At 32.3% G+C, this 15,823-nt stretch overlaps 1 protein-coding gene across 2 annotated transcripts; it reads right to left on the minus strand.

The window, feature by feature from the left end:
- Positions 1-243: 243 nt before the first annotated feature.
- Positions 244-3,895, minus strand: LOC140990887 (transcription initiation factor IIB). 2 transcript variants are annotated; one of them, XM_073460724.1, is made up of 8 exons: positions 3,464-3,895; positions 2,337-2,361; positions 1,499-1,628; positions 1,284-1,414; positions 1,131-1,219; positions 975-1,051; positions 697-870; positions 244-260 (listed from the first exon to the last, which is right to left on the minus strand). In XM_073460724.1, exons 1-7 carry the CDS (start codon positions 3,814-3,816, stop codon positions 737-739), a joined length of 939 nt encoding a protein of 312 aa, XP_073316825.1. In that variant the 5' UTR covers positions 3,817-3,895; the 3' UTR covers positions 244-260; positions 697-736. The 2 variants fall into 2 exon arrangements, with proteins under 2 accessions (XP_073316825.1, XP_073316824.1); XM_073460723.1 differs by lacking the exon at positions 244-260 and having other exon boundaries at positions 555-870.
- Between the last annotated feature and the right edge of the window lie 11,928 nt (positions 3,896-15,823).

The raw sequence follows: 15,823 nt of genomic DNA on the forward strand, positions 1-15,823 counted from the left end.
AGGATGAAAATTATGGAAATAAATAATGATGACTTAGCAAGACCATGACATGAAATAATACTTTTGCTATCTTTTGTAAAATCAAGAATTGTACACACTTTCGCTACAGTAAATTAAAGTAATAATGATAATATTACAATTCGGGCCTCACAGAATCTATAATTTTTTGTCAACTGAATCTTGTGTGGAGCATGATCATCTTCCAAACTTGTGAGGTGCTTGGATTTGAGTAATTAAGAAATAATAATGGCTAAAGGTACCTGTTAAATGTAATTAAATATGATTTCTTATGTTATTATGTGTCTTATAATAGAAAAATCAATAAAATGAAGTTGGAACATTGAGAATGTTGGTAAACTTATTATTTACATGTAAGTACATGTTTTCAATTGTCCATGAGCAAGAGGATTCCATATAAGATGGATATGTAACGTTAGGACATGAAATCAGCTTATAAAACCTTTAACATGGAATGATACTTTTCTGGTTCGGTTCATGAATGATAGTCTAAACATATATGTATATTGAAAATTAAATGAGACCGTAATTAAAAATGGGTTTGAACTATCAAAAATAGATTATTTCCTATACTTACAAATAGTTTAATTAGATTGTAGTGAGAATTTAATTTCCACAATATTTGAGCAATGGGCCGGGGGTGGGGAAAACCAGAAGAAAACAAAACTTAAACGTGACCTGTCCAATCCTACTGCAAAATCTGCACATCTAAAATCAATCATGGGTTGCAGAGTTGTCGAAAATCTTCTTCCTTAGCAAACCAACTGGGTACAATCCTCGCTGCGTATGAATAGAGATCCTTGTATGAATTCCGAATCGTGCCTTCAGCAACTCCAGTGGCAAGTGAAATATCTGTGAAGTGTTCGGGATTTCAGAAAATTTACGCATAAATTTCAAAAACCAAAACCGGGCTATTGTCGTTGCATGTGAGCGACCAAAAAAAAAAAAAAAACCACCTTTGAGAAGTTTCTTGTCATCTGAAAGCTGGGTTATTATGTATATTACTGCAGCTGCGATGGATATGGGGCTTCTCCTGCAAGCATGATATGAATAATGTTGTTTTGTGAGAAAAGCACCTAGGTCAGGCGTCTGAGAAAAGTAAGTGATTCTACCTGACATCCAGCTCTTCCGATTTTTGTACGGCTTCTTGAGCCGCTTTCACAGCTTGATTAGTCATGCCCAGATGGAAACAAAATCGTCTCTGCAATCATGTTCATACATTAAACTACAGTACGTGCGTGAGCGAGGTGTTAGAAAGAACTCACCAAAAAATCGCCAGCGTGAATTGTTCCCATCTCCATAGACTGCCCCATTTCCACCTCTAGCTGTTTCACAATGAACTCTTTTGCTCGCCCAATCTCCTTCTTGGTGGCCCCATTGGCAACAGAGCAAATTTCTAATTGAAACCATATGTTCAGCAAGATCATGACGAAATCACATATCAAAAACAAGAAATACTTCCACATAGGTCAAACCAAACCTTTGACGGTCCGTGGCTTATCCTCTTGTCGACAAGCAATGTAAAGGCAAGCAGCTAAAATAGCATCTTGATTTCGCCCACGAAGAGGCTTTTGATCCTCTACCTTTTTATATATCTCATTTGCTCGATCCTTGAAATCAACATCACATAAACAGAGGTTCAACGGCTTCTCCAAACTAATTAAGATATCCTACAAATCCCCAACTACTAAAAATACAAAACCAAACGAACTAATTGAAATCTTTTGGCTTCATTTTACAAAGTGTCATAATTCTCGGAAGTTAAAACCTTCATGTAAGGCAAAAAAAGAAAGCAATTTCAACATTTCCAAGGAAAATTCACAAACCAAAAGTAGTCTATGCCGACAAAATCGATATGCCCTCCTTAAAAACATAAAGTAAAGACCTTTACATGTAGGCAGAGAGTGTGAGACTATTTTTTACAAAAAATGAACACCAAACTTTCTAAATGACCACAGAATTCATGCGTTGATAGACATGTTATTAGAGTTTGAACCATAAAATATGGCATGAGCGGAACAAGCTTATAAACAGTACATTTTCGAGTAAACCAAAGGGCCCACGTTGGAATTTTCATCAACATCGCATAATTCTCGGGACGAGATACATATATCGAACACGTGATTGATTCCTTCCCAGTTCTCAACTTATTACCTCAAACAAATATAATATAACAAAGTCTAGAAGGAATGGTTGACCATATTTTAATGTCAATATACCTGAATAGATAAGTTTATCACGTAAAGGAGGTGCGCAAAATAAACCAAGATCTAATGACAATTTATGAATGGCAGACACAGATGGTAAAAGACCAATACCTTTATGGTGGCAACAAGACCCAGCCTGGAGGATAAATATAAATAACATCAGTTTAATTTCCAACCACATGGAGCAATACAAAATATAGAAATTGAAGAAGAAAATAAAAACTTTTAATCGTGTTCGATAGAAAATCATGTTAACTTATCGAGTGAGCAAGGCACCGTATTGACAAACTAGTGCAAGGTTAATCAAGCCTTACCTCGAACACATCACGATGCAAAATAAACGAGAAAACACTACTTTGAACTATATACACACCAAAAGGAACCACAACACTGTCACCAATATCTTACTACCTAAGCTACACACAAACCCCGCAAACACATGTTAGCATGTCGGATAAATAGAGCAGATGACACCTTGCGGAAGCCATTCAGCACCTCAAAACCAATGTGCAAGACACCATATTTATAAACTAGCGCAAGTTAAATTCAAGCATTTCATATCTCTCCATATTAATAGATATTTCAGAATGCATTTATCATGACTTTTTTTTTAATAATATTAAAACAGAGAAGCAAATAGAGATTGATAAAAATGTAGAACAAACAAAATTTAATAAATTATTAGACTAAGATTACAAGGTATGAAATGTATAGACGTATGTGTTGCACCACCTCTCTCTGTTCTAAACATGGCTACTACAGAATGCTACTTCAGCATCAAACCTAAAAAAAAAATAATAGTAAATAAATAAAGTCAAAATTTTGAAAAACTGTCCAAAACCGTGATCGAACTCAGTGGGCCCGGCAAGGTCAGTCATCAATAAATAAAATAATTCAATATTTGACCTATAATCTTTCTAAAAACCGATTTTTGCCCCTGCTCCTGAAAACGTAAAGAACATAGAAGACAGATTCAACGAAATTTGGAATAAAAATGCATAATTAAAGTGGAAAGAACAAACGAGCACGTCAAGCCTGCAGATTCCAACCATCAATCGAGCAAAATTTCCAGATGCACTCCGAAGTTGAACAAATTAACGATTCGAATTTCAACAAACACCGGACCAACCACACAATTCCGTACACCACCCGCCAAAATTCTCAAAACTTCAACAACCAAGTTCCACAAGCAACACAATTCACAAAAGAACCTAAGAAAAAACGAAGAAATCACAAACCTGTCAGCCATTATAGCAATGGTCTTGAACGCCTGGATGAGCGACCTATCCGGGTTCGATCCCCGGTTCTGCCACCGACTCACCGACGAAGACAAGTACTCCCCCGTCGATCCTTTGGGCTTGGAGATCACGGTGGACAACCCACCCTCCGCCAGTAACGGGTTTTTCGGCCCGCCCACCCGAACCGGGTCCTTCTCCCCGCTCTCATTAGCAAAAGTCCGCCATTCAGAAGTCTCGTCGATGGAATGCCCCTCCAACACCAGCCCACACTCGGAACACACCGTATCCCCCGCCGAGTGATCGAACACCACCTCGGTCGCTCTCTTGCAGTCCGGGCAGTACGTATCCGCCATGATCCCACGCCTCAGTCTCTTGTCTGTCACCAATTTTGGGTTGGCTGTCCGTTTTCTGCAGATAAGAAAATATGGAAAATTAATCCAATTTTTATATGTAATGTAAGACGTTGGGTTCTCACTTACTTCTTTTGTCCATCCCTATTACCAACAAGACCCTATAGTTTTAGGAATCACATTTGTACCCCAAACATATATAAAACTGGCTTATGGATCAAATATAAACTTGAAATATTTTAATTTTGATCTCCGACCCCCATTACTTAAAAAGTAATTGCTCGTAAGATTTGATTCGCAAATAGATATTTGATTTGTGAAATGATTGATTAATGAATTTAAAATGAATTCATACATAATAATAATAATAAATTAATAAATATGTTAATTTGAAATATAAACACCATTAATTCTTCCAAGCAATCACACTTATTTGAAATTCACGACTTTAATATATTCGAAAAATTGGAGTAAATTTTCATGTGTAATTTTCGAATGGTAGGTCCTCTTATTTATATATAGGGGCTGACCGCTATATTGATCGCGCATTATCTTCGCGTTTAAACTTTTTGAATTAAATCTTGAATCCGAGATAATTTATTCTTCTTTATTTATCCCCTTGAATAGATTTTCGAAATTATCCCTTTCTAGGCCTGGAAATTCGAATTCTAGACCTAATTTTCCAACATCCGGTAGATCTTTTATTTTGCAGTACAATTTAATCTTTACCCTTAAATTTCAAAATTTTCCCCTATTTATTTTCGAATTTGTTGTTAATTTATCCTTAAAATAGGTATAGATGTCAATGGGACGGGTATGGGGCGGGTATGGCTAAACTCAAGACCCGTCCCACGAAGAAAACTTTGACCCATTACCCGTCCCACCCCGATTAAATTTTCTTCAGACCCTTCCCACCCCAAAAATGAAATGGGGTCGGGTAGATCCTCCAGACCCATGAGACCCGAATTTTTTTAAATGAAAAGAATAATCTTCTTATCACATAACTAAATTATGAAACAAACAAGCCTCTAAATACAACACAACAGAAAACTAATTCATGTCTTCGACAACACTTAATAATAACAAACAAATTATTTTCACGACATAATGAATTACATAAAAAAAGAGTTACTAGCTCTCCAAAGAAAAGTCTTGACATCCCCAAAAATAAGTCATAACAGAATTTAAACAGATCAATATAAAATCAGCGAGTAAACATTATTTCAGACACATTCTTCAAGATCATCTTCCTCTTTATCAAGAATGGGGGAACAAGTTGGAAAATTACTTGAAGAATTACCTACAAAATTAAAAAGAGAAAGTACAATGAAAATATAAAACTGTAATTTAAAATCGTAAAAAATGTAATTTAAAGAAAGAAAGTACAGTAACAAAATTAAAATGAAAGTACAATAACAAAATAAAATTGTGATTTATTTACATTCAACCTCACCCACAACCATCTTCGCGAGCACATCAATGCCTCCAAAGTCGTTGGATTAAGCCTACTACGATGAGGATCAACTATTCTTCCACTATTGCTAAAAGCAGATTCAGATGCAACAGTTGACACAGGAATATCTAAAATATCCTTTTCTATTTTCTGTAAATTTGAATATTTGACCCCATTCGTCTTCCACCAATTAAGAATATCAAAATGTTGAGTTCGTGGCAAGACAATTTCTTCCAAATATATCCAACTCGGTTAGGGATTTTGACACAGCTTGACTTGAACTTGAAGCCACAAATTTATCATACATATCTAAAATATTAATATCAGATGCATCAATATTAGAAACAGACGAAGTCCCATCAATCCCTGAACCACCACTATTTTCCAATGATTTTTTGTCTTGGATTGATAATCAACCAATAAATCACAATAATTCTGTCAAACTTCATCAATTTTAGATTGTGATATTTCATCATAAATTAGAGGAGAATAAAATTCAACAAGCTTCATCTTATATATAGGATCCAATACAGCAGCAACCTCCATCATAATATTACAATTATCCAATATTTATCATATTTATCATTTATATCCACATATATGGAGCGGGTATGAGGTGGGTATTATAGGATTCATGACCCACCTCATACCCAGATGGGTCTGAAAAATTGGATCTGAGACCCACCCCATGACCCATTTAATATGCTCAAAGCCGCCCCAAATGGGGCGGGTCCATTTTGGGTCTAGGTAAAACCCGGACCCATTGACATCTCTAAAAATAGGACTCTTGATTTTCTTCAAAACTTGGTAGGCAAACTTTTGAATTCTCATGCATGCGTTTCCTAATCGTGTAGACTTTTATATATCTTATTTACCTATCTCTATTTTCAAAAATTAAATATGTGTATATATATAAATACATGAAAATTTCGAAATCTAATATTACATTATCCTCTTGCTTGAACTTCATTTTATCTTGATCCATATGTGTATTCACTATCTCAAATCTTATATTTTATCTTGTATTTTCTTCTCAAATTTCGAAATTATGTCTTAAAATTTTCGAAATTCACATGTTTTTATCAAATATCTCCTTATTTAAATTATTAGATATTGGCTTATTTATTATCCTAAAATCAATATATATGCATAATATCATCTTAAATTTCGAGTTCCATGAATATTGTATACACGATTTAATTATCTTATTCAACTTTAGATAGTCTTGATAATCTTAAATAAAATAATAAGATAAAAATCTTGTATAACTTATTACAACTTTCAGTTACAAAATAATATCCCAGTTTAGAATTTATGGGTTTTACATTCATCCCTCTTTATGAGAAGTTCCGTATTCGAAACTTGAGTTGACTTAGTCTTCGAAAAGATACGAGAATTTATTTTTCATCCTTTATTCCAAGCAATCACACTTATTTGAAATTCATCATGACTTCAATTTATTAAATTGGATTGCACCATAAGGGTGCATCTTGATAGAGAGATATGGATTTGAGAGAGTATTTAACATAACGATTTGAAATTACTCCATATCGGAATTTATTTTGATTCAAAAGTAGTTAATTAACTGTAAAATAAATTTAATTAATTACTTAACATATCAATAAATTTTGTTGTTCTGGCTTTATCTTGTTTTGCTTATAAGTTTTCATAATTAGCTTGATTGATTAAAAAAACTAAAAACAAAATAAAAGACACATGAAATTTTAATGTTTTTTGGACTAATCGACCTACATCCACAAGATCATGCTCACCTAACAAACAAATCTACTAAATCTCATATGTTACATTAATACAAGGCTTATCTAATATATCTTATCTAATATATATGTATATGTATATACATTAAGGCATAGTTTGGTACACATGATAGGATAAACGTGTGATATATCATATAAAGATAAGTTAAGAATATATAAGATGTAGGATATTATATTTAATGTTTGGTATGGTTTTAATAAGAGTGATTAAATTTATATATTAGATTGTAATGACAAAATTAATTTTATCATAATAAATTTTATAATTTCAAAATTGTTGTTTGAGTTCATATTTCTTATCTGTTCACGCGCCAACAATGCTTGCATGATTTATTTATTTTTACCTAATTTTATATATTATATAATATGATAATTGAGCCATTGATTTTGTGAGTCAAGTCAAATATCAATTTTTAAGGTTAATCGAGTAATACTAATAATTTTATTGAGATTTATAAAAATTATTTATATAATTATCTCGAGTTCATTTATATAATATATAAAAATAAATAAAAATATTTATTTGATGAGGCGGTAAAATGAGAAAACGATAGGGTTTAAGATTTTTATATATCGAGGGCAATTAAGCCATTTGTGGTTTTTTTTATCATTAAATTAAAATTATCACATGTCATAAAAATGATACATCATCTTTTTATAAAACTATTTATCACGGAATATCATGTGCTTTCTAAAAAGGTACCAAACGTGGGATAAAGAGGATTATTTATCAATCACTCTCTTATCTCATGTATCAAACTATACCTAAAAGTGTGACTTGAGTTGCGTGTTGTCGGAATTATCCTCTCATCCATTAATTGTGTACTGGTTTTTTTCGAACTCTAATATTGTTTTGTGTATTAGTCTATAACTAAGATTTTTATTCTAATACTCATAAAATGAGTTTCAAATTTAATTTTTGGGATTATGTAGAGAGTTTCAATAAAACTCTATTTTATGAAAATGAGAAAAAGAAACATACATGGTTTCTGAAAATTTGCGAAAATGTTTTTCATTATCCTGTTCCAAATTGGTTCTTCATATGGTGGAAGATTTTTGGTCCATCAGCAAAAATTTTGCCTGAGGTTTTTATAAAACCAATGAATACTTGGTTAAATGTTTCACCAAGCATTAAAAAATCCTTTTCTGAACATTGGATTGATGGGAAGACTCTATGTATATTCTTCATGGAATTTGGAATCCCATGGATCTGGAGATCGCAGCCAGAATTTGGTTATACTGATGAAGGTATCCCTTGCCTATGGAGAGTCAGCTCTACTAAATTTTGGGATAAACTTTTAAGAGAAGATCCAGCAACTGGACATCTTTATGGCGCCGAAACTCTTCATCAAATGGAAGAAAAAATCTCTGCATACCAGAAAGATTTACAGCATCAACAAGAAAAAGAAAAAGATGCAATGAGTCCATTTAAAATTTTGACTCAAAAATATTCAGAAATTTACTCCAAAGAGAAAATGGTAGAAATCTGCATTGAAGAGATGAAGAAAAATCTCTACAAGAATATTGGATGTTCTGATTCAAAATCTGACAATTCTATGGCATCCGAATCAAGTGAAAATCAGTTTATTCATCTAATGCATATGCAAGATGCTCAAGATCCAGAGGATGATATTCCTCAATTTTCTCAGATCAATGATATTTTTGAAAATCTAAAAAATTCATTAAAAGATAATATTAAAGATGATTAGGACATATTTAATATTTCAAATTATATGCAAGTGGCATATCACGACAGCTGGTGAAAAAGCACAAGTTAGTGGAATCTCACTATTTACTTTTTGACTTTTGTAACCATGTTACTATTTGCTTTAATAAAACAATTTACTGTTTATATTTTTAGTTGAAATCCGGGGTTCATGTCCGGCTCTTTCATCTATATATAAGTTATGTCTGTGTTCTTAGAAGGACACGGTCGAGTTTGCTCCCCTCTATTCCTCTCTTATAAACAACTCTTCTTAATAAAAGCTTCAACCTTTTGTATAAAAGTTTCTTCTTCTGATTACAATTCTGTAAGTTTACTGTTTTTATTTTCTATTTTTATAATTTACAAGTTTTAAATATTTATATTTCATATATTAGCTTGAATGACAGGCTAAAACATTCGTGTTAAATCATCCCATTACTAAACCATGATCTTTATTTATTTGTAACTTAGAATTAAATTGAAATGATCAAAGATTTCATTTAAAATTTGGAATTAGATGTAATATAAGGGTTAATGGTTGGACATAAGGTTTAAAGACGAACCAGGAAATTGTAAACACAAGGTTCGAAGTTAATTAAGAGGCATAAATTCATGTTGTAGCCCTTCAGCCTGCTTAGCCGAGAGATGGCGTTTAAGGCGTTCATGGGTGATTTTTTATGAATTTATGTTTCTGAAGTTGTCTTCGGGAAATCCTCTGTTGTTTAATTTCTCTGGTATATCTTTTGTAATTCCTTTTATGTTTTGTAAAATTGTCATAGATGAACCTTATATTCATTCTTATTCTGAAAATTAAATACCTCCTTTTATTAGTTCAGTAATTTGAATATGGTATATAGGCTGGAAACCAATAATCTCCATGTGTGCGAAAGCCACTAAGGAAACATTTGGTAAAACAATGCCACGTATCAGATTCAATTTGTATTCCAAGCCTCATATGGTTCTATTTACTATCGCGTTCATACATGTCTTTCCATTACCCATTGCCTGTCTTATTTATTATTTGCGCACTCTTTGTTGTTGCTGTTATTGCATTCTTTTTTGCTGCTGATATTAATTTGTTGCTGCAAATGCTATTATTTTGTTTCTCCAATCTGCATCTTCTCGTTGTTTATTTATGCTATGCGGGTCGAAAGCGGTCTTCATCGCATGTCGATTGTAGGTTTTCGGCTGGCCACGGTGGTGTGCTGCAAGGTTGCTTTTCTTTTCTTCTCTCATTTATTCCCCTGCGTTTTTAGGTTCTATAGTTATTTTGTGCGTTGCATTGAGCTATGTTGTGTCTTGTTTTAGTTGGATGTTTGTACTCTCCCATGACAGCTATCCCATTTTTTTAAAAAAAAATTATATTTTATTTTTTTTGGCTCGGTAACTTCTCCCGGCTTATTGAAAACCAAAGGCTAATCTCCTATGAATTTTGATTGAATGAATGTACTTGGGGTTAAAATTTATTTAATTATTTGAATTTGACTCTCAAAATTGGATTTATTCCATGGAATATTTTTGTATTCGTTTTACACCTTAAAAACATCAACAAAAAAACCTGCACTCAAATTCAATTTGAGACAAGAAACAAATGTACTTTCTTTCTTTTTTTTTCCTTCGGGAGTTAATTGACCCGGGAAACCTTATTCTCGCGTTTGTTTGTTTATTGCCCCTCTATCCCTGTGTCGTTTTTGCAGCGCGAAGAGATTTGAATTTGAACCTCTCTTATTTTGTTATGATTCTGTGGAATAATTAGATTCATCCATCCAAGTATACCGTCAAGTTTGATGGCTCTATTCACAGATTTCAAATTAGGGATATATATATATATATATATATTGAGACTAACATGATTTGCTTGTTTAACTGTGAATACTTACACGGTGCATTAATTAATAATCAAATGTAGCAACAATAAATAAATAGTTGAATGCATGGCATTCACTGCTTCAAATGGTTTGACCCACCATCCAATAAATTAATTATTAATTGATATTTAAATTAAATTAAATGATTCTTGGATGCAAGATTCTAACTTGATGCACTGATTTCTCATAATACAGTCATGGCTAAAAAAAATTGATTTCTTGCTGCCTTAAGAGGTCGAACTGTTTGACCATCCGACTGTTTCTTTCTCTTTTTTTTTTTTTTTAATTATTGTCGTCTATAATTTCTTTTATTTATCTTCTTCGTGTGTTATTCTTGGTCGTCAGATCGAATGCGGTGTACACAGCCAGTTGGTGTTAATGGTTTGGTTTGCTGGTTATTTATCTTATTCTCCAACTGATTTGTTTTAGTATTTGTTCACGTCGAGTTATTATTGTTTGTTGGTGTATTTTATTTTCTTGTCTTCTTCATTTCATACATGCTTCTCAATTATTAAGGAATTTGGACTTGGGGAATTAGTTTAAATAGATAGACAGAGACAGACACGATTCTTTCTTCCTGGGAGATTGCACGCTGTCTTACCTAGCTAGCAGTTTTGGTGATGAGGTTTTGCCTCGCTTTTTTGTGATGGTTTGTCTTTCTGTCTGTCTGTATTCATTTATTTAAGACGAGGCCTGTATTTTGTTTTATCCATGTTATCAATTTTTTAAAGATACGTGAATCCGATTATTTATCAATTGTCTTGCTGTTTGTTTTAATTTACATTTGATTTATATTTTCCAAAAAAATGTCATTTGAATGAGTAGCAGCACTTCTCATTCTCCTATATAATTGAGCAGCCAAATTATAATTATAATAATAAATACAAGAAAATTGTGTATATTATGGTTTTCTATTCTCTATAAGATTTTATATGCTCATACGAATATTCATTCCAACTTAATTTTATTCTTTTATTAAATGACTCAAATTTTATTTCGTGGCAAGAAAATTTATTAAATTTCTTGGAGTCATGAATTTAAACTTTGCGTTAAGGGTTCTCTCCTCAAGCAATTATGGATAAGAGTAATTCTGATGAAAAGATGGAGTTTGAAGGTGAGAGATGTCAAATAATCACTTTTATTTGATGAACATAAAGAGGGTCATTCCTGAAACATTCATGGGTACAATATCTAACGACATTGCTACGACTAAGGAATTCTTTAAGGATCTCGAAAAGAGGTTTGCTAAGAGTTAAAAGTTTGAAATTACTACACTCTTAACAAACCTAATTTTAATGAGGTATAGAGGTAAGGGCAACATACGAGTACATTATGGAAATGTCTTGTCTTTCTTCAAGGTTAAATGCACTTAAGCTTGACCTCTCTGAGGACTTACTTGTGCATTTGGTTTTTGATATCTCTTCCTCAGTTTAACCAGTTTAAAGTGAGCTATAACTGTTAAAAAGAGACTTGGTATCTGAAATATCTCGTCTCACATTGTGTTCAAGAAGAGGAAATATTGAAACAAGATAAGATGAAAAGTGCTCATTATGTCTCTATCTCGAAAGATAAAGGGAAAAGGGAAGGATAAAAAAGCTGCAGATACATAACCTACGAAGAAATAACAGAACAATTCTAGTGATTCTCAAAATTCTGGTTGTTTTTTCTGTGTCAGTTATGAGCATATAAAGAATAAATACACCAACTACCCCATTCGATGTGCTTAAAAAATGTACGCTTCTAAATATGATTTGTTCTGAGGTTAATTTAATGTCAGTGCCTAGACACATGTGGTGGATAGAATCTGGAGCAACCATATCATTGTGTCTTTATAGGGTTGCTTGGATTGTTGAAAACCAAGTTATGCTGAAAGATTTGTCTATGTTGGTGATGACAACAAAGTTGAAGTTGAGGAAATAGGAAAATTCAGATTATTATTAGATTGTAATTTATTTGAACCTTCCAGAAAAATTTTTTATACCATATTTTAGACAAAATTTGATTTCTATTTTTGCATTGGACAAATTCGGTTATTCTTGTTCATTTGGAAATGAAATATTCGGGTTTGTATCTGATTCAAAATTGGTTGATTTTGGTTCTTTATCAGGATATGACAATCTTTATTCTTTTAATGTTATTGCTTCTTTAATGAATCTCTGCAAATAAATAGAAGAACTAAAATAAAATTAACCGCCGAGAATTCAGTTGTGTTATGGAACAAGAGACTAGGACAAATCTGAAAGGAGAATAAAGAGACTGGTGTCAGACGAAATTCTCGAACCTTTACATTACAAAGATTTTAATAATTATGTTAATTGTATAAAGGGAAAAAAATGACAAAAGAAAATTTGAAGTCAATATGAGTTTAGGTGTTTTAGAACTTATGCATACTATTCTTTGTGGTCCATTCTCTTTGGCTTCATGGAATGGTAAACATTATTTTACAACTTTCACATACGATTTTTAAGATATAAATTTATTTATCTCATTTATAAAAAGATAGAGTTATTGAATGTGTCCAAAAATTATAAAGCCGAAATTGAAAATTAAATTGGCTTAAAGATTAAAAGCATTATACATGACCATGATGGTGAATGCTATAGTAGATACGACGTTTCAGGTAACAACATCCATAACTTTTTGCTAGATTCCTATAGGAATATAGTATCATCCAACATTACACTATGCCGGGTTCGGCCACAATTAATGGTGTTGCTGAAAGACAAAACAGAATACTTAAGGACATGGTGATAAATATGATTAATCATTATATCTTACCAAAATCACTCTGTGGAGAGACACTAATGACCACAATATATATCCATAACACGGTTCCAACTAAATCAGCGACCAAAACCCTTTACAAACTTTGGACATGAAAAATGCCTAATCTTAAGCATTTGCATGCTTTGGGATATCCAGATGAGGTATGCTAATGAAAAGCTGGACTTAAGGACGATCAATTGTTATTTTTATTGGATATTCTGAAAAGATCCAGGGGTACAAGTTTTATGATCCTATAAGTAAGTCGATTATTTACTCGGGAAATGCTCGGCTCTTTGAGGATGCTGAGTTTGCCAGGGAGAGATACAGTTAGGGATATTTTCTTTGAAGACGAATATAAAAATATTTCTACATGTGTATTGAACATTGATCAGGATCATTTTCCTCACTTTAACCAAGACACAATATACGAAGACAATAGTGGAGATCCTTCCATTATTCCAGATAAGCAAACTCGATTACCTTGATAACCTATATCATTAAGAAGATCCAATAAAGAACAAAGATATGCAATGCCAGATGATTTTGATTTCTTCAAGAAAATGAACTAGACATTGGAGTGATGAAGGATGATCCTATCAACTTCCGTGAAGCCATGGAAAGTTCTAATTCTTAGAAGTGGAATAATGTCATGAATGAGAAGATAAAGTCGATGAAAGACAATAAGTATGAAATCTTGTCTCATTGCATAAAAGAACGAAGTCCATTGGTTGCAAATGAATATTTAAAACTTGGATTTGAAAGAAAATATGGAAAGATATAAAGTTCGTCTTGTCGCTGAAGGCTTTACTCAGAAAGAATGCATCAATTATAAAAACAATTTCTCTCCGATTTCTTCAAAAAACTTTTTAAGGATTATAATGTTTTTGGTGGCGTATTTTGATCTTGAGCTTTATTATATGGATGTAAAGAATGTGTTTCTCAATGGTGACATTGATGAAACTATTATAATAAAATTTAGATATGATTAATAGGACCAAAATTAAAATCAAAATAAATATATACATGGTTAGTTTTTTTTTTCCCTTTGGGACTGAAAAATAATCAAAACCTAAACAATGGAACTAACTATTATTTTTAAAATCATGCAACAAAACAAACAACATATGCCCGACATTAATCGATATTTCTTGATATACCTGAATCCGTCTTTTATCTTTACGGTGTGTTTAGATTGAGTAGGTTTTTCAACGAAAAATATGTCTAAAAAAACCTCTTTTTTTATGAAATTGAGGTGATTTTAAATAAAACGTTTTTCAAAGAAAAATATGTCTAAAAAAACCTTTTTTTAATGAAATTAAGGTGATTTTAATAAAACTACATATATATATAGATATATATATATCACCGAATTCTATCCACGCCACGTGCAGCAAAGAAACGCAAAAATGTAAATATCGGTGGGGAAATGTCAGTGTGCCCAAGAAAACAATTCAATTTTAATTTTATATGTATAGGCAAATTAGGAACGTATTGGCCGATAGCGTTAATAAATGATGTCTGTAAACTAAAATAAGAAGATTAATTGTTTACCCAAAGTTAGGCAGTCCGGCGCATTAGCCGTGTTAGATTAATACAAAAAAAAAAAAATTGACAATCTCCTATCCGAGAAATATTAATTTTTAATCACACGAATATAAATACGTGATATCGTCTTTTAAAATAATAACTCTTATATATATTAAAGCTCAAATGTCGTGTTCTTTACGCTGCATGTGAATTTTACCATTGTTAAATGATCAGATCGGATGATCACAACGCATGCATGCTAGTATATCTCAATTTTTTCATTGATTTTAAATAATACTTTCTCCCGTAAAAATTTAGAGTGAGTAGAAGAAGCATGTTTAATTTCACGTTTGAAAAAATCTCTTATGTGATATTTGTCAACCTTGGGTGTAGAAAGACAACGATTGACAACTAACGTAACTCCCATGTGCCAAACTCAAGTAATTAATTAATTACCAACGCCATCATGCATGCTTGCCTAACTCAAATGATGATAGGAAACCAATATTTTTTTAAANTCGGTTGTGATTATGATCCTGCCATAGGAAGGCAGCTGAATCTCGATCGATACCCCAAGCCATAGAGACCTGCCGAGCTAACACAAATTGTAACAACTCGTTGAAAGTTGTAAACACTCCCTAATATTAACATACATAATTCAACTAATTAAGATATCACTCTTAGTTTGAACGAACAGGCGAAGGGGCAATTCAAGACATATATAGTTACATACATTTTTAATTCAACTTTTTTTTTAATATATATTTAAATTTCTACCCCTTCATTCATCCAATATTAAATTTCACCAACCTTTTACGTACGATTGACACGTTTATCACTTTTGACAGCTTCGACATTCATGCAATAAATGCTCACAGTTGCAGAACTTATATTAATACGAGCTGTTAGGGTC

The sequence above is a fragment of the Primulina huaijiensis genome, chromosome 13 (assembly GCF_012295235.1).
Source record: "Primulina huaijiensis isolate GDHJ02 chromosome 13, ASM1229523v2, whole genome shotgun sequence".
Taxonomy (NCBI): domain Eukaryota; kingdom Viridiplantae; phylum Streptophyta; class Magnoliopsida; order Lamiales; family Gesneriaceae; genus Primulina; species Primulina huaijiensis.